Below are 23,181 nucleotides of genomic sequence, written 5' to 3'. Positions count from 1 at the left end.
ATAACATTTGTGGCGTTCTGGGCTATCATTTTTTTTCTTTTTCTTTCTTTTTTTTCCTGATTGTAATTTCTTATTTATAAATGATTTAACATTTGGACAGATTTTTTTACTGCTGGCCGGGCGGTGAGCACTCCATTGGTTACCCCCACCCCCCCAGATCCGTCACTGCAAAGAGACGATTTGTTAATCACTGTCTGCCTTGGTGCATGTAATTGGTAATGGATATATAGAGACAAGAAGAATGACAATCCAGATATACACACACCTTCTAATTGATGCTAGGGTAATTTTTTTATTGTACAATACGTTACCAATCACTCCAATCTGTTCGTTCTTTACAATGTGTCGTCTAAATCTATCAAGAAAAAAACCTGGAAACAATCTGTATTCTAACAAGTATAAGAACCAAAAACATGTTATATAAAAGCTATTCAATAAATCAATGACAATCACACAACATATATCTATATACAGATAATGTCTCATGTTTATAGAGACCGTTCAGATCGGGAACAACTCCGCGAACATCAACATTATTTCTATCTTTGTCTATCTCACATTTACTTGTTTTTAAAAATGTAAAAATTGCACCAAATTACAAATTATGCAAAGATGAAAAGAAATAATTGTGAAAAACGATCATTAACAAAGCTATATTAAACATTCAACAGTTAAAAGTACTATTAACAATATCATTTTTGGTGTGCTCAAGAAGATTTTAATAAAGTGATCAGAAACAAATCTATCAGCTCAAAACTTTTATACATTCAAAAAAACTATTTCTAAATAAGTTATAGAATCATTGTTGGCATCAGGCCATGTAAAAAGTTGTTGACCATCCCCTCCTACCTCAACATATATTCAATTTAGAAACAAGATATTCTATTTTCAATCCCTTCAAATGTCCCTAAACCATTTAGACTGCTTGGAAAATCACTATTGAATTGTGGTTGCAGTAGCGCCCTCTATCAACTGAATGTAAACAATAGAGCACAAAGTTATACAAGGTATCATGGGTAACTGTTAGAAATGAGGTAAAACAAAAATTTCCCACTCCCTGCTAAAATTTGTGTGAAAGGGATGATCAACAATTTTTGAATAGAGCGGCCTTCCTGATTCTCAATCCTTTCAAATTCTCCCAACTTAACCACATGTATATTACCATACATTTGTGGATCATATTACTGGCATTAGATTCTGTTAACAAATGCCATTTAATAATACCAGAGTAGAGAACTGCAAGAGTTCCGACTCTTAGGGTTTCTTTGGAACGCAATTCTATCTCAAAAAGTACTATCACAAACTAAATGGCATCTTTCAGAAGAACATAGCGTTCATATCGAACGCATGCTACGTGCATGTTCGCGTTTCAAACTCTACGTTCAAATTTTAATAGGGCGCCCCCTATCTCGTGGTAATATTGTTGTTAACGTTTCATTGCATGCATACAAAATCAGGGCAGTCGGACCTTTTGCAATTCTATACTATTTGATAAATACCTTTGGAAACAGAATTAAACAATTTACTAAATAATCTGTAAAATTCACAAAACTTCCTCACTCAATGTAGATATAACTATTTTTTTAAACACCGTCAACTGGTGTGTATTTAACAAAGAATAATAAATATCTAAGAAAAAGGAAAAATAAACATGATTATAATATATACATTAACCCCACAAAATATTCACCAATCCCTGGATATTAAAGTAAACAGAAAAGGCACTTTTTATAAACTAGTATTTCGACCCTGATTTCTTTAAAACAAAACACAAACGGACAATATTAACATTCTTTCGCCCACTGATGAAAAGGTAATCTAATAATGAACAGCACAGAGAGTAAAGCAGAAGAAACATAAAGTTAAGTTGTTGAAAATCATGAGGTAGGCTTTTGAATAAAACCTGGGTAACACTGATTGTTCCAAATTAAGCTGCACAATCATCTGCTTGAAGACATACTACCTGTAATACCAACTATAAACTCTGTCCAAACTTTCTCTGATTAAAATGTGTTGTATGCCCATATATAAGTCATGATGTACCTATATATGGTCATGATGTGATGTTATAATTACCATATCTAGGCATGTGGCATGTTTTGGTCAAATAAAATTTGATAGCCTGGACAAGATTGAACAGCTTATTTTCAAGTTGATTAGCTTATAACACAGGCAGTCTCCTTCAAACATAATCAAGTTTACATTAGCATTGGTGGCAGCACCAGCTCCCCTACCAAGGTGGTTCAAAATTCCCGACAACGGGTGCACACTAACATCAAACCCACAATGTTTGGGACCGAAGAGAGCAAATTTAAGAATAGGTATCTCTAGATATAGGGTACTCTCAAAGTGTTTTCCAACAGAATGTTGGTTCCCCGACAAGGGCCTTGATCCCCAAGACATCCCCACTGGCGCTGCCACTGTTTAGCATACAATTCTGTAATAAACATTAAATTGTATGTCATTAATAGAGTGTACACTCTATTCAACTACCAAACCTTAATTCTGATAGATAAATATCTTTGCATTTCAAAATTTCGTCAGCAAATCAATATAATATTAATCTCAAGATTTCATTTAAAGATATTTGAAAATAATTTAAATAATTGAGAATTTTAATGTAATTAAATAACTAAGTACATAAAGGCAAATAAATAATACACAAAGATAATTCCAACATATTAGATTTAAATTGCAAGAACAAAGCAAATATTTTCCTATTAAATTTAGAGGAATCAATAAAAAAATGTTACAATATATTTTATTAGAGATATGTATATGTTCATATTTTTATAGAATTTTGAAGCCATTCAGAAATATTTTCAGCAATCTTTGGTACAAATGGCTTCAAGCATTCAAGCTACATTCTCCTTTGTAGGCCTATAATCATTTTTTGTGAATAATTTAAATAAAAAACACAATCAAGAGCACAACATTACTGACCATGCCATCAACCTTAGTTTAAAGCATGGTTCACACTGAAGTAATTTAGATGCGTTTTAAGGCAAATGCAATAAACGCTACATTAGTCACCACGATTATTTTCTGTGGGAACACCCTGAATTAGGCACGTACTAGCACAAGCAAAAAGTCTGTTAATGCAGTCTGACATACGCAATCATCAATACCAACATTTCCGTAAGTGGGAAAAAATGAGACAATGAAACAGTCGCAGCTTGCGTTTGCCTACGTTCTTTTGCATTTGAGGATATGCTAGTGTGAACTTTACCTTTAGAGGCACGAAGCAGAGCAGCTAATATATAATGAAGCCTGATATGGGAATCCTTCCTATACATTTGCAATTTAGCATCTAACTATAAAAAATTCATACAAGGTTGGTATGAATATAATAAACAATTACATAGATATTACATATCTTATGGGCATTTATTCATTTATTTTTAATATCAATTACAAACTCTTCAGTTATTCATTTACTTCCGCTTTTCATGTCATTTTAAATCTAAACTCGGGAGACTGCAATTATTAAATAACGGAAATCAACAGAGTGAGAACCAAAACCATTGCATGGTTTATCTGAAGTAATCAATCCAATTTCATGGGTTTCTAATAAAGCATTATTTTTGTCATTTGCAATCTTGAGTTGTCATGTGATGTTTTATTGTGGGCACATATTAATTCTTATGATAAAAGTGTAACCACTACATGTAGTTCAAATTAATATAGTATAATACTCCAAGTATCGAAATGCACGCCGTCATGTCGGGGTTCTATAATTCGACATAAATTATGTCATCATCATTCCTGATAATGACATAATTAATGTCGAAATACTGAATCCCGACAAGATGGCGTGCATTTCGATACTTGGAGTATATATTATACTATCGTATCTGAGATTAATCAGTGGATCTTTCGCTAGTTCAAATTGTCTCCATTATTAACTAATACTCTGAATGGCTGCAAAGCAACATGCATATAACAAACCAACAAGTATTTTAACTCTCATTACTATAAATATAAACTTTCAAAACATTGAAACAAAAACTACCACTGGATACATCCAATGATAAATCAATGATTTGCTATGAATTAATTATTTTCGGGACGGTGGGGGGGGGGGGGAGAGCGGGGAACGGGAATCTTTTCCATGATCACTATCCAGAACTGCACAGAAAACAATAAGGACAAAATTTCAACATGAGTTGCCATAATGCAGGGCGGATTGCACGTCAAAATGGCAATAAACAAAGTAGTAATTTGAGTAGAAAAGCTAGTACAGTATTTTAAAAACATTTTAAAAAACTAATTTGAAAAAAAAAAAAAGATATTCAAGTTAGTGGTGAAACATAACAGGATTATTAGCTGGCCATTTTAATGGTTAATGAATATATATACTGTATAATACCCATTCCCATTCATGGGATTTTTGGTACTTAATGCAGGTACAACGTATTGCTTTTTTTGCAAATTTAGTTTCTTGTTTGTTTTATTGCCGTTCCGATGTCAAAACATTTTAGATAGAGCTTGTAATCCATAACAATTCACAGTCCTAAGGACAAATAGTATATGTGACCCAAGCTCACCAAAAGGACTGTAAACTTGCACTACACTGTATTGAGAAACAATACAGTGTAGATACCCAAGAATAGGGCGTAGAACGTGAATATTGTGTGAATTGGGTTTTTGTGTAATAAATAAAGTATAACTATTAATCTTACTATTCCCGAAGTTTCAGTTTAAAATTCCAACTGTAAGAGATAAAATTTAGCCATTTTCGGATGGGAGCTAGTGAAAAATGAATAGAAACTTGCCGAAAATATAAGGATTTTTCTGAAAACTTGATTTAAGAAAGTTGATAAGATGACAATTATTCAAACGGTCGTAACTTTGCTTCCAGACACCCGATTGAGTTCATTTAACTGTCATTTTAAAGTAAATGATATGTTCTATGCCATTATAACAAAAACTCATTTTGGCCTGAGGACGAGCTTACAGCCTGTTTGTGAGCTGGGGTCACATATATAATAGAGGATTGTAAAAATCCAGCCTAATATGTTGTGGGATATAAAATGATTTACTGTGAATAAAATCATTTAGTTATTACAAGTATAAGCTGAAATTTACTAAACGTACCTTGAAATTAGTGATTCTCATTTTTTATGAACAAAAGGATTCTCAATTCCTACAACCGGAATACTTCTTCACCCGTATGGATAGAATGAATCCAAATCCGTAAGGACAGAAAATTCTCCACCCTTAAAAACAGATGTCAATCCATAAGGATAGAATGATCTCTGAAGAGACAAAATGATTCTCAGCCCTTGTGGACAGAACAAATCACATTTTTTACAGACACGATTATTCCTATTCCTTATGGACAGAATGACTCCTTTTTCTTATGGACCATATGATTCCCATTCCTTGCAGACAAAGTGATTCTCTGCCCTTACAGGCTAAAAGTTTTCCAGTTCTTATGGAGAGAATGATTCCCATTCTTTATGGACAAAATGACTCCATTCCTTACGGACAAAGTGATTCTCTGCACTTAAAGGCTAAAAGTTCCCAGTTCTTATAGACTGAATGATTCCATTCTTTATGTACAGGATGATTCCTATTCCTTATGGGCAAAATGACTCCATTTTCTAATGGACCGAATGATTCCCATACCTTACAGGCTCAAAGTTCCCAGTTCTTTGGACAGAATGATTCCCATTTCTTACGGGCCTAATGATTACCATTCCTTATAGACAAAGAGATTCTCCACTTTTATGGAAAGATTCCCAGTCCCTTAAAGTCAGAATGATTTTCATTCTTAATTGACAGGATAACATTTCTATTGACGGTATGATTCTTATTCTTTACGGATAGAAATTCAATTCCTTATGGATAGAAGAATTCCTATTCTATGGACAGAATAATCCTCAACCAGTATGGACAAAACATTAAGCATCTTAAAGAGAAAATGAAGAAGCAAAGGTATTATCATCATGAGGATTGTGCTCCTATTGGAGGAGTAAGTGGAGGACCAGCCGAAGCTGTTGATGGCGATGAAGACTGCACGTTGGGTTCTGCTGGTGGTGATGGTGATGATGAATTAATAAGTGTCAGGAAACTCTTGAGCTGTTCAATAGTGGCTTCAGTCTTCTTGAATGAATCATTAAGTTCTCGTTTGGCTTTAAGTTGATCCTAAAATGTAAACACAAAAATAAAAAAAGGAATGATTACCTAAAGTCTAATATATATGGACATATGGTATACTGCTTGTAAAATAACTAAGGCAATTTTAATGATAACGTCATTAATGGTAGGAACAATCTAAGATGAAGGGAATGAAACTGTATTACTCAGAATTTTTTTCAAATGAGTTTTATGAATTAGTCTTGTCAAGAGAGCGAGCTGGTTCCCTATCCACATCAAATCTTAAAACTCACTGTTATTGCATCATTTAGTTGTCTAGCTTTATCTTCCAATGAAATCCTCTCTTTTTGTAGTTCTGTAGACTTTCGCATTAAGCGCTTTTTCTCCTCTTCCTTGGCAGCTTTATGTTGATTATGTATAGCTTTGAGTTGGCCATTCCATGGTTGGGTTGGACTATGCTTTGCCTAGTAGATACAAGATATAAATGAAGAGTTATTTGTTAATTGATTAGTAAACAAATTCTTTTATACCAAAAAAAAAAAAAAAAAACCCAAATAACTGCGATTAACAAAGTGAACAGTATACAGAGTTTATTCTCATTTGCATAAATGATATGCTCTTGGTTTTAAGTATTCAGGTGTTTTTCAAACTTTACCACATACAGTATATCTTTAATTTGACAATAAATTCACAATGTTCTGTTAATGTGCAATGGTTCTGGTGGGTAATGCCAACCTCTTAAAGACTCCAAAAGTGCAGAAGTATATAGGAGGGTAGAAATAGAGTCAAATGACAGGAAAGTTTCACCACCGTTTGTTTGAACAATTAACAGTAAGAAGACACACGAGTCCACCAAATAAGGTTGTTGCTGAACCAATGTATTATTCTACCACTTCCTACTAAGGCCAATTCATAGTAGTTAGTTTGAACATTACACATTTAATATTTATCCGAAGTTAAAGTTATCCAAAGTGTAAAAAGCTGCAACAAGAATCATAAATGATGATGAATTGGTGAAAATAAACAAATTAAATGATTTTAAACAATTTATCAAATGTCCCAAATGAATGAATGAATTCATTCATTTCAGAAAAAAAAAAGCAAAACCAGAAAACATAAAACATTCAACAAAACAAGCATGAGAAAAATAAAAATTGCTAGCAAGTTAAGGAGTTGTTTTGCATGACACAGCCATACGATGCATCACATGCCTTATTACACACCCAACACTTTTACCTAATCACCACCAAATTCATACACATAACATTATGTTATAATTTCTATTTTTCCCAGTGGTAAGTAGCAAGGCAGGCTTATATTATACTACTATGTAATGTTAGAACATGCAACACAAGCAAGGTTGTCTAAATTTGAGCTTTAATAATTATTTGTACCAATGACTATTAAATACAATAGACAATTCATCTTGTAGTGATAGATAACTCATCCCATAGTGGCATACTTTTTGTTCACCACAACATAAATAGCAGCACGTTCAGATACAATGTCTACCCTTTGACATCAATCATCTGTGGCACACATTCTTAATGATTCTTTGAAAAAAAGAGTAAAGAGGTGACAACAATTGGAAAATGTAGTTTAGTAGATTGATTTGAAGGAGGGGATGTGGGCAAAAGCAATATAATTGAACACTAAACAAAAACAGACTGTAAAATGCAATTATACTATAACAATGTCCAACGCTTTTCCATCAACTGACATATATCTTGTCAGTTTACAGTACTAATTTTTTTATTAATTATTTAAATATGCAAGACACGATTTTTGTAATACCTTATTCAGCGAACCCGACGCCTGCAAATAATGATTTTGAATAAAAAAAAAAATTTTAATTTCGGCCAAACAGCTGCCGAAATTTCAGAAAAAAATGAAAGTTTGTTTTATTATTTTTATCATGCCCGCTGCTGCCTTGAAATCTCCAAAATCAAGATATGTATATTTGTTACTAATTATATAAATTTATAGCATTTAAATATTCACCAATAAAATTTTATTTTATTTTAAACCTCTTTTATAAATGAAAAAGCAAACTTTAAATATTTTTTCTGCCCTCCTTGGATGATGTTTAAAAAAATAAGTTCGCGAACCAAGGTATAAGAAAAGTCTCGCCAATTACAAGAAATAATTTATGTGGCTTAGGTTAATACATTAAATCTCATGAGATGCGTGACCCCAATGCAAACTTTGCAAGTGCCATTTACAGGTTTTCCTTACAGGAAATTGGGATTTTTTCAACGAGGTGCTTTATAATACTAAACCTACTCTTCATCTAAATAGATTACATATCTGAAAAACAGTAGTTTATTTCAACTTTCCCATTGTACTGTATAATAAATTGGTAAGATGCAATAAGGTTTTTTTTTTTCTAATGAGAATACATCAAAATCAAGTCTAAAAGTCATTCAAGATAAAGGGCTATATAGGAAAAGCTCATTGGAGCTGAAGAAATAAAATACTTTTCTTAAATTAGACTGAAAACATTCTCTTCACCAAAACAAATGGTACAATTCTTTGCAAAGACCCTTTTAAAACATTTCTGGTAATGAATTTATAGGAGTTTGAAAAATATCTGTAAACCAGAGAAAACCTAATTTATAAAGAAATTCATGGGAAAGTTGATAACATATTTGATAATTTTAAATGAGTAATATTTTTATAATTTGTTTACCGAATTTTACGTCAGACAGTATATAACTCTAATACGGTAATAAGATGTTCAATCAATGTTTAATGATGTATTCATTTCGTTGAATTACAAATTTGGTTGAAATGTCTGATCGTTTCTGATGACCTCTTTCACAGAAATTCTATTAATGTGCCAGACTACGAGTCTTCATACAGCCAATCAGGATGCAAGAGTTGACACACGACATATTAGGGAGCTTTCGATTGCACGACGACGGTAGGACGTATAACGTAATGACGTCACTAAAAGTCATCTGCGCATGCAAGAACGTTAAGGTCACCTCGTCGAGTAGATTCTTGAACACAATTTGGCAAAATCTACGTATGCAGAGAACGTAGGACGCAAGGTAGAACGGTCACGCATGAGTGACTCCGTTCTAGCATCGCCTCATCGCACAGATCGAAAGCTCCCTATTACACGAGATATTGTTAACATGCAAACAAAAGTAACCAAAAATTAACCAATCAAAACATAATTCTACAATACAAATAACTTAATTTGAAGCAAAAGAGTTCTACCCAACTTAAAAAGCTTGATAAACAAAAATGAATGCAAAAGGAAAAAAAACCGCAACTGTCCGAAACCTCTAAGACCAAACACACCAAGAATGTATACCTTGCATTGTGGACACATCCAAAACCCAGATGGTATAATTGCTAGTGGTGGCTGGAGACAACTAAGGTGGTACACCAGATTGCAGCAATCACATAGGAGAAGTTCTCCCGTGTGCTTACACACAGCGCACAAGTCGTCGTGGCTCTGAACAAAAAACAACGCATATAATGTAACTCCATGCATATGCTTTAAACTACTGTATGTCTACGCAAGTGTGCAATAATATCTTTTTAAAAATTGTGATTTATTATTACTTATTATTTATTTTCATTCGTTTAAAATTTAATTTAAATAATTTTGGACTGCAAAAAAAAAGTTCAAAGTTCAGGTCCTTTTGCATCGTTCATGTACAATCACCCAAAGGGACTTGTTGGTGTACATGTAGTCTGTACTGTATGCACATTTTGGTATCTTTTATTTTATTTTTGGAACACTTTTTCACTCAAACTAATACTTCCCCTTTGTACAGTTCAGAAAAGAATAGTTTACAGTAAAAGGTATTCCAGTGCCAGGAAGTACAGTGTAGGGGTTCATTCATACCTAATTATGTCACGACCTAGAATACTCACTACAAATAATTAGTTTCTGATGGCATAGCCAGAATCATGATGAAATTCAAAGAATAAACTTAATCAGGTCATAAACAAAAAAATGCATTAAAGGAAATAAATTGGAAAATTGAATGAAACAAAAATGATAAATGAGGCACATTTAGTGGAAGGATAAAGAGGGATATTAAAGCGGACACACAGATGATTATTAATGCTGTATTATTAGTAACACATATATTTAATGGCAATTAATGAAACAGAGCGCTATTACAAAAGGTAAAACATCACATCACACGTACATATATAAGATACTAGAATCTAAATCTCAAGTAATTAATATATCATTACTTCCTGCTTATCAAAAGTCAAAATCCTGGCTGAGTCACTAGGGCAAATAGGACTGGAGGTTTTCCCAGTTTCTGTAGCATGAAGCACATGAGAGTGCAATACTCCCCTTGGGTAGGATGTTCTTCCACCGCAGGTTACTCCCAGCAGTTTGCTGATACCAAATGGCACAGCTGGGTAGACTGAAACAATATAAAGAGCCTTGCTCAAGGATAGACACGTGCCACATGCACAGTGAAGGATTGAAACCCTGACCTCAATGTTAGGAAACCAAACGATTTCCACTGCAAAAAACCGCTTTGTACAAACATATTGAGCATTTTAATTACTTGCCATCCTGCCACTATTGTACTTTGTTCAAGCAATTGGTACAAAAATGTGATTCAGTATGAAATATGGCACACGGTTTACTATGTATGGCTCATAAAAACTGATTCCAAAACTGGACCTGAAATATGGCACACGGTTTACTATGTATGGCTCATAAAAACTGATTCCAAAACTGGACCTCAGCCAGACTTGAGCCCTGGTGGCTGTTGCGGCCATTTTATTAGTGTCTTTGTATTACAAAATACACGACTTCATATTAAATGCTTGTGTTATACCACATAATTCTGAAAAGGACTGTTGTTTTTGTTGAGAGTGTCTCAGCAAAAACGACAGTTGTTTTCAGAACTATCTACGTGGTGTACAACAAGCATTTAATATATTATTACTTCACCATGTAAACCTTCAAACAATACACGACTTTACTCAAAACGGGAGCTGTGCTCACCTGGAGATGTTTATCTAGTTAGTATAAGGTTCTCTGAGCATGGTGTCATGCATATCTTTACTATCTACATATATGCAAATTGTATTGACTTAAGCTAGGACTTGATTTATTTGTATGAATTGACATTGGTGATTTCAGTAGGAAAATCTTGGGACGTCTGTGTAAAATTGATCATGCATCACGTCTAAAACTTTGTCTGTGTAAAATTGGTACAAGCCTCATCTATATGAGCATAAAACAAATTCTAATATTTGCAAAAATCTTTACAGCCAATCTAAACCTCCACTACAATGTACTGTAATAGTGGGAAGTATTGATGGACTTAAAGTGTAAACGTTCCACCAGACCAAAAAGCGATAAATGCCTCAGTAATTTACTTACATCTCGCCTAGTACTATTGTCTGGGGTCAGAGGCCGACTGTCCGGGTTCTTTGGTGGGCGTCCTACAAAAAAAGCGAAAATGTGAAACTTTTAGCAATTGTCAAACATAAATGATACATACAGTTAATTCTTTTACCAAATATTACATCAAGTGCATATGAAATTTGTTTTTAATATTCAAAAAAAAAAATTAAAAATATAATTTATAAATTTATTCTATAATCTATATTATAAAAAAATGTCATATACGAATCTATTTAATCGATCGATATGTATGTACATTCTTTTTACCTTTATTCCATGGCTAAGTGTACAGAACCAGTATGCAAACAACCTAAAATGTTTCTTTTGAACACATGACAAACATCAACAATATGAAATAGTTCCAAAATTTAAACTTTTAATACTGTTAAAAATTTGAACATATAAATCTTAACTATGAAAACAACTTTTCTAAATATCATTATTAAATATTAATTTATATAAAATTTATTAAATTTACAAGGACTCCTGAGTATGTATAGCATAGTGACATATAAATCACTTTTTAGGTTAGTCCAGACAAAACACTAGTTATTCAAATTATATACACATAAACATGTTTCACACAACATGTTCTCAAAATCAATTTTTTAACATTAATATTTAAAATGGTTAATTAGGGACTAACAAGCAATCCACACAGCTATTCAATTTGAATTAATTCTTTTTCAAAATTGCAAAGCTGCAAAATGATCAGCATTAAAATGAAACGTGTGCAGGAATCAAGAGATACATTTATACTATTTCAAAATCTATGATCTTTATTACTATGAAAACAAAAATTGTCCAAATTCAATTAAAACTTATTTGCTATTAATCTCAGTCTAATGTATGAAATTACAAAAATGTTTGTAGTAAACATGAAATTACAAAATATATAATAAAATGGGACAATTATGATATAAATGTACATTTCATAACAGTTTTTCCCTACCAAAGTTGGTTACAAATCAATCTTTCTCCACACCCTTAATCATTTATGTTCTTTCAAATTCGTTTCAGCAAGCATCTAATACTCTGTGTCTTAAGCTCTAGTTCGGTATTTAGATTCCGATCTGAAAAACTTAACTCGACTACAATTATATTTCCTATACTACTGATGTTTAAAATGTTAGCTGCTCTATACCATGAAGAAAAGTGAACATTAACGTTGTTTGATGTTTCTTAGAAAACAAATCAAAATTTAAACTTCATTTTCCATTGCCTTATCCAGGCTCGAGTTGGATGAAAGCCAGTGAGACCAAACTTTGTGGCTTCTTCCATGGCTACTGTTTTGATCAAGAAATTCTTCACTTCATCTTCATTACTATACAGGCTAGTAAGTCGCTGGTAAACATGCAAACCATGATCTCCGGGGTTTGGCTTGGGTAGCCTCCTAGCACCCGCATTACTTCCGTAGTTGTGTTTTAACAAAGTGTCGTATAATCTGTTCCATCGAAACAGACATGTCCTGCTACAGTTGTACTTCTTGATAACAGCTTTGATGTTCTGATGTTTCCGGAAGTTATCCACAGCTGCAACTTTCTCTTGAATTGTCCATGAGCTGCGAGCCCTCTTCCCATCCTGTGGACTCTGTGGGTCTGTAGTCTCACGGTAGCTGGCACTCATGCGGGCTGTTCTTCTTGAGTATTTCATTGGTAGTGGCTGCTGTGAGATACTGTCTTCTACCTTTGTTTTGAAGTCTGGCTGAAGTTCTTGCTTCATTACTTGACCAGTATCACAACTAGATTTTAACTCACACTTGTTGAAATGATCAAGCAGCATTGACTGCGTAGAATCCAACAAGTTTGGAGCATGTTTCTGTGGTTCCTCCTTGATAGTTACATCATAAGACAATTCCTTCATTACAACCTGACCATTACTCTGAGAATCAGTGGAATCCATATGTTTTGCTGACTTATTTGACAGAGTGTGGTCGCTTCTTGAAAGTTCATCAGTATTGGCTACAACACTCTGAGAAGGATCTACAGTGATTACTGGAGCTCTAGTAACAGTTTTCTGATTGAATATGCTAGTGGATGGAGGTTGCAATGGCTTAGGACGAATTTCTCTATATCTAGACCTAGACATGTTCCAGTACATCCCTGCCAAAAACAATAAGCCACCAATTTTGTTCTTTCTGCTTCTTTCAAGAAAGTTTGGAACTTAAAAATAAACTTAGAACACTAACAAAGTGTTTTAACTGGAAACATATTGCAACCATAAAATACTTGCAGAACTGAGAACAATGTTGTAACAACTAATCCAACTTGAAACAATGTTGCGAAGTAATCCAACTTTGGAAACCAATTCAATGGAAACATTATTGCAACCATAAAACACTAGGTGAACTGAAATACAACAACAACAACTAATTCAACTGAAACAATGTTACAAAGTTAAATTCAACTGGGAAAACTGTTGTAAAACCAATTAAACTGGAAACATTGTTGCCAGCAATAATTAACTCAATACTGAAAATAATGATACAGGAAACACTTTAACTGAAAAAGATTGTCAACTAATTTAACTAGAAACAATTTTGCCTAAATTCAACTGAAAACAATGTTGCAGCAAATAATTAAACTAGAAACAGTGTTGTTTTATAATTTAAGTGCTAATAAGCATGTGAATTAGTGAAAACAAGCAAATTTTAGTGAATGTATGTAACATAAAGATGTGGAATGTATTCGATAACAGGTTCTGAAAAAGTAACTCTGTCGTAATTCATGACCAGTTATACCCGAGTTATACTGCAGTGATTCGCAAATCTCAATAGCAAACACAATTAAATTATACAGAGGCGAACCATCTGGCCAGCCTGATCCTTTTGGAGAAACGATACTCAATAATTTTAGGAGAAAGCATACTTGACAAAACCTAATTTTCTCTGCATGTACTAAGATTAAATACAGGACCTAATTCTTCTTCTAGTACATGGTACTGTACATTGGAAAAACAATTAGTATCAAATGATACTGCATATGAAAATAAACATAAATAAAGCAATATTATGTAGTTAACACTATAAATAATAACATAATTATTAGTGCTGATAAAAGTGCAATAAATAGTTAAGATAATGTAGAGATTCAAACAACAAGTGCGACTGGCGACGCTGGACACTTTGAAAGTTTTGGTAACAAGAACAACCCAAAAACACTAACTGAAAATCTATCATAAAAAAAAAAAAATAAAAAAATTTTAAAAAATCCAATTTTAACTAATAATATAAATTTCAAATGAAAGTAAAAACAACCAAAAATCAGAAAAGAAATTTATGAGAAATTAAAAAGGAACAGTTCTGAGTTTTTCAATTATTTAAAGTGACACCCCCACCCCATAAAAACTTGCCAATCATATTGACAATCATAAGCTGTCACTCACAGCACCTGATTCTGCTGAGCAAAAAAACACGTTTTTAAACGGTTATTAAAAAACATAATTTTTCCCCCAGCAGGGACGGGCCAAAAAACATGGTTACGAATGCGTTCTAAAAACACATGTTTTAACACGTATTCGTTATAGGATATGCGTTCAGAAAACACGTTTTGTGGTTCACTTTTCAGCTGCAATGCGCCATGACCCAAATTGATCTCTTCGTTGGTTTGATCGCTCGTCCGCAAAGAAAAAAAATAAACCAACAGGATGACAGGCTTTACCATAATTTTTTCATACTTTCGCGGTGTGTTGTTTACTTCTTTCGCAGCATGCACTGTAGCTCGAAGGAAGTAAGGTCAACTTCAACTTCCGTTGGTGATCGCCATTGTAAGCTCCGCCCACCTGCCAATGCTCTCATTACTATGTTTTTATTAGTTGCACTTTTCACTAGAAACGCGTTCCCAAGGAATTTAACCATTAAATTTATTCTGCAGAAACACGCCCAGTGTCATGCTTTTCTAATTTTAGTTCGGCTGAGGGGCAACATGTGATAAACAGCCATGCACACAACACTAATTATATCGACAGTAATACATAAAATATAAAAAGAAATTTCAATTATTTGCCATTTCAATTATCATGGAATAAAAAAACTCAGAACTGTTGGATTAAAGGAGCATTCACACGAACATTACAACACTAAGGTTACAAATCACGTTTAATGCGAGTGTACCTTTAAGCAAGACATGTGACTTTAACATCCATTCATGTATGGCAGCGATTGGTGCGAAGGTGGCTCACAACCTCAAAGTCATAGGTCAAAATTCTTACCATTAATTTATGTTGTGCCCTTTGCAAGGACACTTTACTACGGTGTCCTTTCCGCCATAAATGGGTACTTGGTAAAGGGAGCCAATAGGCGTTTGAAGCCGGTTTTACAGTAGGCAAATTTATTCGCACAAATTGGAAGTGTCGTTTCATGTGCATGCGCATTCACATTTCTATCAGAGTTTTTCGCTTCAGCAAAATCAGTAGTTGAAACTGTTTCAACCACAACCAATCACAGGTCAGGTAGCAAACCGAAAGTTTCGATTCACACAAATAAATTTGCCTAGTGAAAACCAGCTTTATCCAGTGACCATAGTAATAGTGAGAAGGTCATAGGGCATGATCTGGCATGTTATTTTCTACCAGATTAGTAAGCATACAACTCTTGTATGTATGTATTCCTACAAGCATGACTCATATATATTCAATCATTTTTTTTCTCTTTCACATATTTTAAGTTAAATTTTCTCACTGTTCAAGCCATATTTTTGGTAGTTAACAAATCACAAGTCTTGCTTCTCTGACAACTTAAATACTCACCACGTCTTCTTTTGTCAGTTGGCATGCCATTCTCTACTAAACCATCTGACTTACGGCGCTAATAAAAAACAAATATATATAATGAAAAAATACATAAAAGCATACAAAAACTTAATCATGAGAGTATTCTTTCATGTAGCCAGATATTAGACACTGATAAGTAGGTCATTGTTTGACATCCAAAAAACATGGGAAAAGACAATGGATTTAAAGAAACAAACATATACTATATTAGTCTGATCAAACTTAGTCTGTGATGTCAGACAAACAAAATTGTAAGTATGTACCTGGCTAATTAAGATGATAAAAATACTTTCATGCATATAAATTTATGATTTAGGAAGAAAGAAAGTTCAAAATATAGAATCACAAAGGCTTGTATTAATTTCTTTGGAGTTTGTTTGATACTGTAGTCAAACTTATCAGTGAACACTATGGTAAATGTATTATCCTCATTGACATTTGATCCCAATAGCTGTATATCATAATTTTTCTCTCTACTACCTAAGCTATGTGGCTAAGTTGGTCCCACAAAACTAAAGAAAAAATGCAAGTTTTCATTTCATTTCATAACAATAATTCATAAAATGTATGAAAACAGGACAGATGAATCACTTACTAAAACAACCCCTTGCTCATATTTGGCATAATTGCTGAACTGTGGGTTTGCTGTGGTACGTCTTTTTCGTTCTGAGCGTTTTCTTTGCAGTTTTTCGGCCATCAGGGGAGTAATCAAGTCCAATGCAGCCATAAAATCAATCTTCTGAAAAGTTCCAATCATATTAAAATGTGTGCGTACTAGTAAGAATTCATTATTGTATACAATCTACTGCATCCTTAAAAAAAGTCAAAACATCAGGCCACATAATAAAGTGCTAATATGAAGGAGGATTTATGTTTAATTTGCCTTCATTGTAAACCACGCATTTTAAAATCTTTTTAATTTAAATCACTAAAAAATTAGATACTTAATCATGTCTTGGCTTAACGAAGTCATATTGATAACATGATAAAAGGTGGCATAAATTAACATACAATTATCTGTTTACAATATAATGCACTGTTTATACTGTGCAAATAGTATAATAAAATACTACCTGGGACTCTGGAGTGTCTGCTTTCTTTGTTGAAGCTTCTTGTGCCGCTTGTTGTTGCTGTTGTTGCTGTCGCAGTATCTTCTTTGCAGTATGTAGATTAGATGCCACCGACTTGTAAGGATCCTGTAAAAATTATGAAGAATAAAACATAAAAAATATCAGGATAATTTTGTTTATAATTTCTGTATTTGCAATCTTATTGGTGAGATATATGATATGATGATTTCTACAGATGTAAAATCTATAGGTGATGATAACCTCTTGAACTAAAGAACAAGAAACATCATTATACATTTTTTCATATAGTTGGCCATCTTTTACTAACATTACAACATACACCTGCAGGCACCCTGCTTCTTCTTTCGCTTAACTGTCATTTCTTAATAATCCATACAATTTCAGTTACATGAGAAGCACTAATGATTTCATGAATCATTTTCATGAATTTCCTTCCCATCATGCATTCAAATATTTGACTTGCACATCTCAAACACAAAATCTAGTGGACACATCAATATCCCAAAAAAACATGTACAGCACTACCACATTAATTAGCACCTGGTCAATTATCCTGGATAAGGGAAATGAAAATAGAAAACTAATTGAAATTTTTGCAATAGAATAATGTGCCAAATACACATTTTTTTCTGTTTTTTTTTTTAAATTCAAACTGAAAATAGTTACTTTGTGTTTTAGTATTTTAGCATAATTGGTAATTAAATGGTTATCAGTACTATCAGTTTTGTTGAAACATCTTATTGAACAACCCATCGATTTTCTTGTGACAATGGAAATTAAATTTCCAAAGCAATTTTTGGACAAATAAATATTATCTTATCTAATCTGACCATTACATATACCCAATAAAACTATACCCATGAATGAATACTATTCAAAAAAATAATCCCTTAAATATTGCAATCCCTGGATATTCAGTCACCAGGACTAATAAACATGGTAATACTGCAATAAGATTTGGTAAAACTGATAAAAAAAAATTGTCAAAAACAGTGGGTAAAATTTACTTGAGGTATTGTACATAAATACGGTAGGAAATTATAGTAGGAAGTACAGGTGAAGAGCCACAAAATTATAGTTATATAACATAAAGCTACTATACATTACAGACAATGGTAATATTTAACAACTAACATCGGAATATCTAACATACTGCAAGGAGCTTCATTATCTAAGCATTCTCGTTGGAGGCAAGACGACTAGCCAGTTGCAATCATACTATACTCTGTTCATCATGCATATAGTCTTCGTAAAATTTCAGACATTACAGGTAGAACTCCACTGATTGTGCACGGCTTTAATTCCCAATACACTTAGAGAAACGGTGATAGCAATGTTGCATGCATCCACAACAAGGTAATGCACTCCTTCAACAAGGTGACTTGCTCCTTCCTCCTCAGACGGAGAGAACTCCCTCGTCTATCGGATTACAGAAATAGAATCCAAGCGGTATTTGTCTGCTGAGTAACCTGTCCGACGATACATTCCGCTCGCTTCTCTTTGTCCAAATGAACCAGATAATTAAGCAGATATGTGTAAATGTCACACTTGATGTCATTAGGTGTGTGTGTGTATATGTGTGTTAGTATAAGCCGAGAACACAGTTCTATATTGGATGATGTACACGATATTACAAATGATGTTGATAATGTCACGATTACACTAGGGAGGCTTGCCACCAATTTCCATGCTTTAAAAGCAAGCGTGGAATATCTAGTCTGTCATTGTAAATGCTAAAGTAAAATCTTACTATACTTTATTACTCTGCATATCTGACAAACTCACGTTAGCTCTTCACATAAAAATTAATGTTACAATGTGCAAATGCATATATTTCCATCTACGATATCAATTTGTTCTACTAAACTTCTAACATTAAAAATACATTTGTACGCAGCATAGAACTGTTCTCATCATAATTCTTGACATTGCAACATTAATGTTATCTGATATGTATAGAGCACTCCACAGTACACAGGCTTCTAATTATCATATATCATAGATTATCAAAAAATAAATTTACAGAAATACATATTAACAATACAAAATTGCACTTTACTCACATGTCAACCAAAAATAGGACATTCTCATTTAATAAAAAATAAAAATACTTAACAATATTAATTAAGGACTTATAGCTGCTATTAATATTATAAGTCAACGACGTCATCACTTTAATTCACAATGTTATTTGCCTATTTCCCACCGTTCACTAATTTTTCAGCTAAATATAATAAATCTGGCTAAATTTAGCATGAGCATGTTATATTTTTAAGTGGATTGTTTCTATAGATATGAATATGAAATTTATATAAACTATACAAAATTAATAACGTTAATTAGCTTGTTTCTATTTTACTAGTCTTATACAAGGCAATGTATATTTTTAATGTCCATGCATTGTGACTTAATGATGCAAAACAAAATTAATATATAATTTGCAAGTAAAATAAATTGATTAATATATTCTAAAATTATTTCAATAAAAAAAATTAAATAGAATTGATACTTTTAAGATCTTTTGTTAAGACCTACTCAAATCTGTACATACTGTACCATACTTTACAGATATTCAAACTTAATGAAACTTCATATGGTTAATTTTAATAACTACCTGTAGTTATTAATACAAATACTACTACAACTGAATCATGTACTGTACATAAATGATGTTGTACCACACTGAATAGTGCCCTCTACAGTATAATTTATCAATTCATATCAATGTACATGTCATGCACACTATGCTGCAATACACATACAAGCTCTGTGTACACTATATCATTAATTGTCATTTTCTGTCACTTTCTTAAGCATATGATGTCACACTGTACCAGTATATGGGGAAAAAAACCCAAAAAAAATCATCTTTGAAATAAACTTTTTGATGTAACATAAAAATTACAACTTGAACATAGAAAATGTAAGTGTTTTAGCCATTGTTTTTGTTCTGATTTATTTTCTATGCCGTGCAATGGTTACGAGTCACGATGTACCTCGCTACTACCATTGCAGCCACAGTTCAAGTCTCACTAATAACGTCGCAGTGAACTTGGTTTTTTGTTTTTATTTTTTTTGTTTTTTTCTTACTTTATACCTTTTAACGACTTTTCTTTTTGTTCACTTTTAACTTCACTTCTCATTAAAGCAATGGGGAAAAGCCCTACATGTTCTGTTGTTTAAACAGACATAGTAAGTCTAGTTATTTTTGTTATAATTATACAGGTTAAAAACCAGGGTAAACATTTTTTTTATTAAATTCAAGAATTTAATGCTCAAGTTAATAATTTGAGCACATTAACTTTAAAATTGTTTTTTTTTAATGATTTTTTTTTGTCATTTTTAAGGGACAATACATCTTTGACTGAGCTTAAAAAAATATTATATATAACTATTAAAATGTTTGTGACTAAAAAATAAAATTTTTTCTATGGTGACTTGATTTTTTGATTTATATCATTTGATATCATCAATTTTATCATCATCGTCATAAATCATAATTACCGCAAACATATAGCCAGCCATATGCCAGTGACAACATTTATAACATCATGTTAATTAGTTATAAGTTTATACAATTTCTATTATATTCTTTACTGGTGCAACACATGAAATCATTCTGTAGTAACTATGTTATATAATTGTTCTGTACATTATACAGTAAATCATGATGATTGTGACAATACAACAATCAAGAAGGAGACGACTGTAACATTTATGAAGATGATAATGATGACTATAATTCTCATGAAAATGTTAAAAAAAAAAACATCACTGGTGTTCTATTAATTTAAAATGTTATAGTTGAGAATAGTTGAACATCATGCATCAACATTATTTCTGCAGCAGTTGTTTGGCTGTTTTTTGTCATAACATCGAACGGATATATTAATATAGTACAACCTTGAGAAACTAGTCTTGATGTTCAAATGATATCAACATATGTAGATATTATATTATGAATATTCATAATGATTAAATATTCAATGAAAATTTTACACTAAATGATGAATATTCATTTAATTAAGTACATGAAATCTAAACTGTCACCATGAATATGAATATTTTTAATTAAGTATTTCATAATATATTTAAAATCTATAGCTCATCATGATATTCAATTATTAATTGATAATTATCAATTTTGATTGATTATTTTGATTTTTATACAAACTGAACTACTTTGTCTTAAGAGGCACTTGAAATTTTGGGTCAGTTATAGAGCAACTATCATTAGTTAACACACAATAAAATTAATTATATACACACAAATGTACAGTTATTGTATAAACCACAAAGAAATTGAGTAGGTAGCAATGACTATTGTAATGCAAAAATGTTGCCTCAGACAGACTCATTTTTAAACAGTATGAATTACACCTGGTGGCTCACATCATGTACTCCATTTTGATATATTTCACAAATTCACATTCATATTCACATGTGTGATTACAATACTCAACTACATCATTTAAATTTAGACCTGATTATTAATATTCACAGTTGCAAATAGCAACCAAAATAAACATACTCAATATAAACAGGATCTTGACTTAACACTAATACTCTTATTTGTAAAGCAGTAGACTGAATTTAATAGCTTGTCTCTTTTTTTTTCCTTTTTTTTTTAATATTTAAAAACATAACCAGGAGAGAGAGTGGTGTGGCCAGAACGTTTTGACGCATGGACACTGACCAATGGGACCTAGCAACTGAGCTGGTTTCCCAACAGTTTGTCAGATTCCTGTTTTAACTCCCATCCAAATGTACAGTATGCTAAATCTACCACTGCTCCATTATCCTTTTCTTGGACAGCCTGCTGTTTTTTTGTTTTTTTTTTGTTCTTTCATAAACTTTACAGTATATGTCATAAAACTGGTTAAATTTCAGTTTGACCAAATCATATACATTCAGTATTAGTTACTGTTTGCTTGTTTTTTTTTGTTTTTGTAATTAATTTTTTTAACCTTCACATCCAACAAGTACTCGTCACTTATAAGATGGAATGATGCTTTATAAATTAAGTCTCTTATTGAGGCTTAGGGAGTGGAGTTGTATTTAGTTATGAGGAAAAGTCCTGAACCTAGGACTCTGGCATTAGAAGGCAAGCATCTTAACCACTGAGCTACACTGGATGTATTATGTATACTGAATTTTTTATGTACATATAATGAACAAAATATAATCCACAATCATTAATATTCATCTTCATATCCAGTGTTCTCCAATGCAAGGCTTAGTAAAGTTGTTTCTTTAACTAACACATAATTTTTACTGGTTGGCTATTTATTATTACCGGTATAAATTGATGACATCTAAACTGGCATCGGGAGAACAGTGATATCAATTCAAAAAACATTACCAAACATTTATCGACAGAGTAATGTGATAATTAAGGAGGGCAACCTCTACAGTGGAATTTCCTAATCATCATTTTAAGGAATGTTGTGCATCCTGTGATCACATTACCAATATGGATAATTGAATAATTCAACAATTTTTAGAATGAGCAAACTAACAATCAAAAAATAAAACTGTGATGGTATGTTTTAGCATATTATGAGTATGTCTTTAATAATACAATTTAGTTTTTTAATGTTGTAATTGTTTTCTTGATATTTTTGTAATGTACACATAACATATTTTTATTCTGTTGATCAATACACTCTCATCTAATAATCATCTCTAGTCATCTGAAATCCATAACCAACAGGCTCTTGTCAGATTGGTAAAACAATGTATGCCTGTTTATACGTAGAGGGTTTTTTGATAATTTTTACTTTTAGGTAAAGTAATTCCTTGGTTGGTATTTCATTAACA

The 23,181-nt window shown here is 32.4% G+C and overlaps 1 protein-coding gene across 3 annotated transcripts in view; it reads right to left on the bottom strand.

Moving 5' to 3' along the window:
- Positions 1–266: 266 nt before the first annotated feature.
- LOC117108985 (PHD finger protein 21A-like) overlaps positions 267–23,181 on the bottom strand; it is a 40,768-nt gene continuing 17,853 nt past the window's right edge. The window contains exons 7-13 of one of the 3 annotated variants that reach the window (XM_033251200.1): positions 17,344–17,466; positions 16,866–17,009; positions 16,247–16,304; positions 11,477–11,538; positions 9,425–9,568; positions 6,396–6,566; positions 267–6,150 (exon numbers count right to left, since the gene is read on the bottom strand). In XM_033251200.1, coding sequence (XP_033107091.1) covers positions 5,950–6,150; positions 6,396–6,566; positions 9,425–9,568; positions 11,477–11,538; positions 16,247–16,304; positions 16,866–17,009; positions 17,344–17,466 — 903 coding nt within the window. In that variant the 3' untranslated portion in view covers positions 267–5,949. Of the gene's footprint in view, positions 6,151–6,395; positions 6,567–9,424; positions 9,569–11,476; positions 13,603–16,246; positions 16,305–16,865; positions 17,010–17,343; positions 17,467–23,181 lie in introns of those variants that run through there. The other 2 variants (XM_033251202.1, XM_033251199.1) reach the window with 2 other exon arrangements.

Source organism: Anneissia japonica, unplaced genomic scaffold (genome assembly GCF_011630105.1).
Source record: "Anneissia japonica isolate Jap-2015-1 unplaced genomic scaffold, ASM1163010v1 scaffold987_len1640505_cov201, whole genome shotgun sequence".
Lineage (NCBI taxonomy): Eukaryota > Metazoa > Echinodermata > Crinoidea > Comatulida > Comatulidae > Anneissia > Anneissia japonica.
Note: the sequence above shows the minus strand (reverse complement) of the source record. Positions and strands in the feature narration are given on the sequence as shown.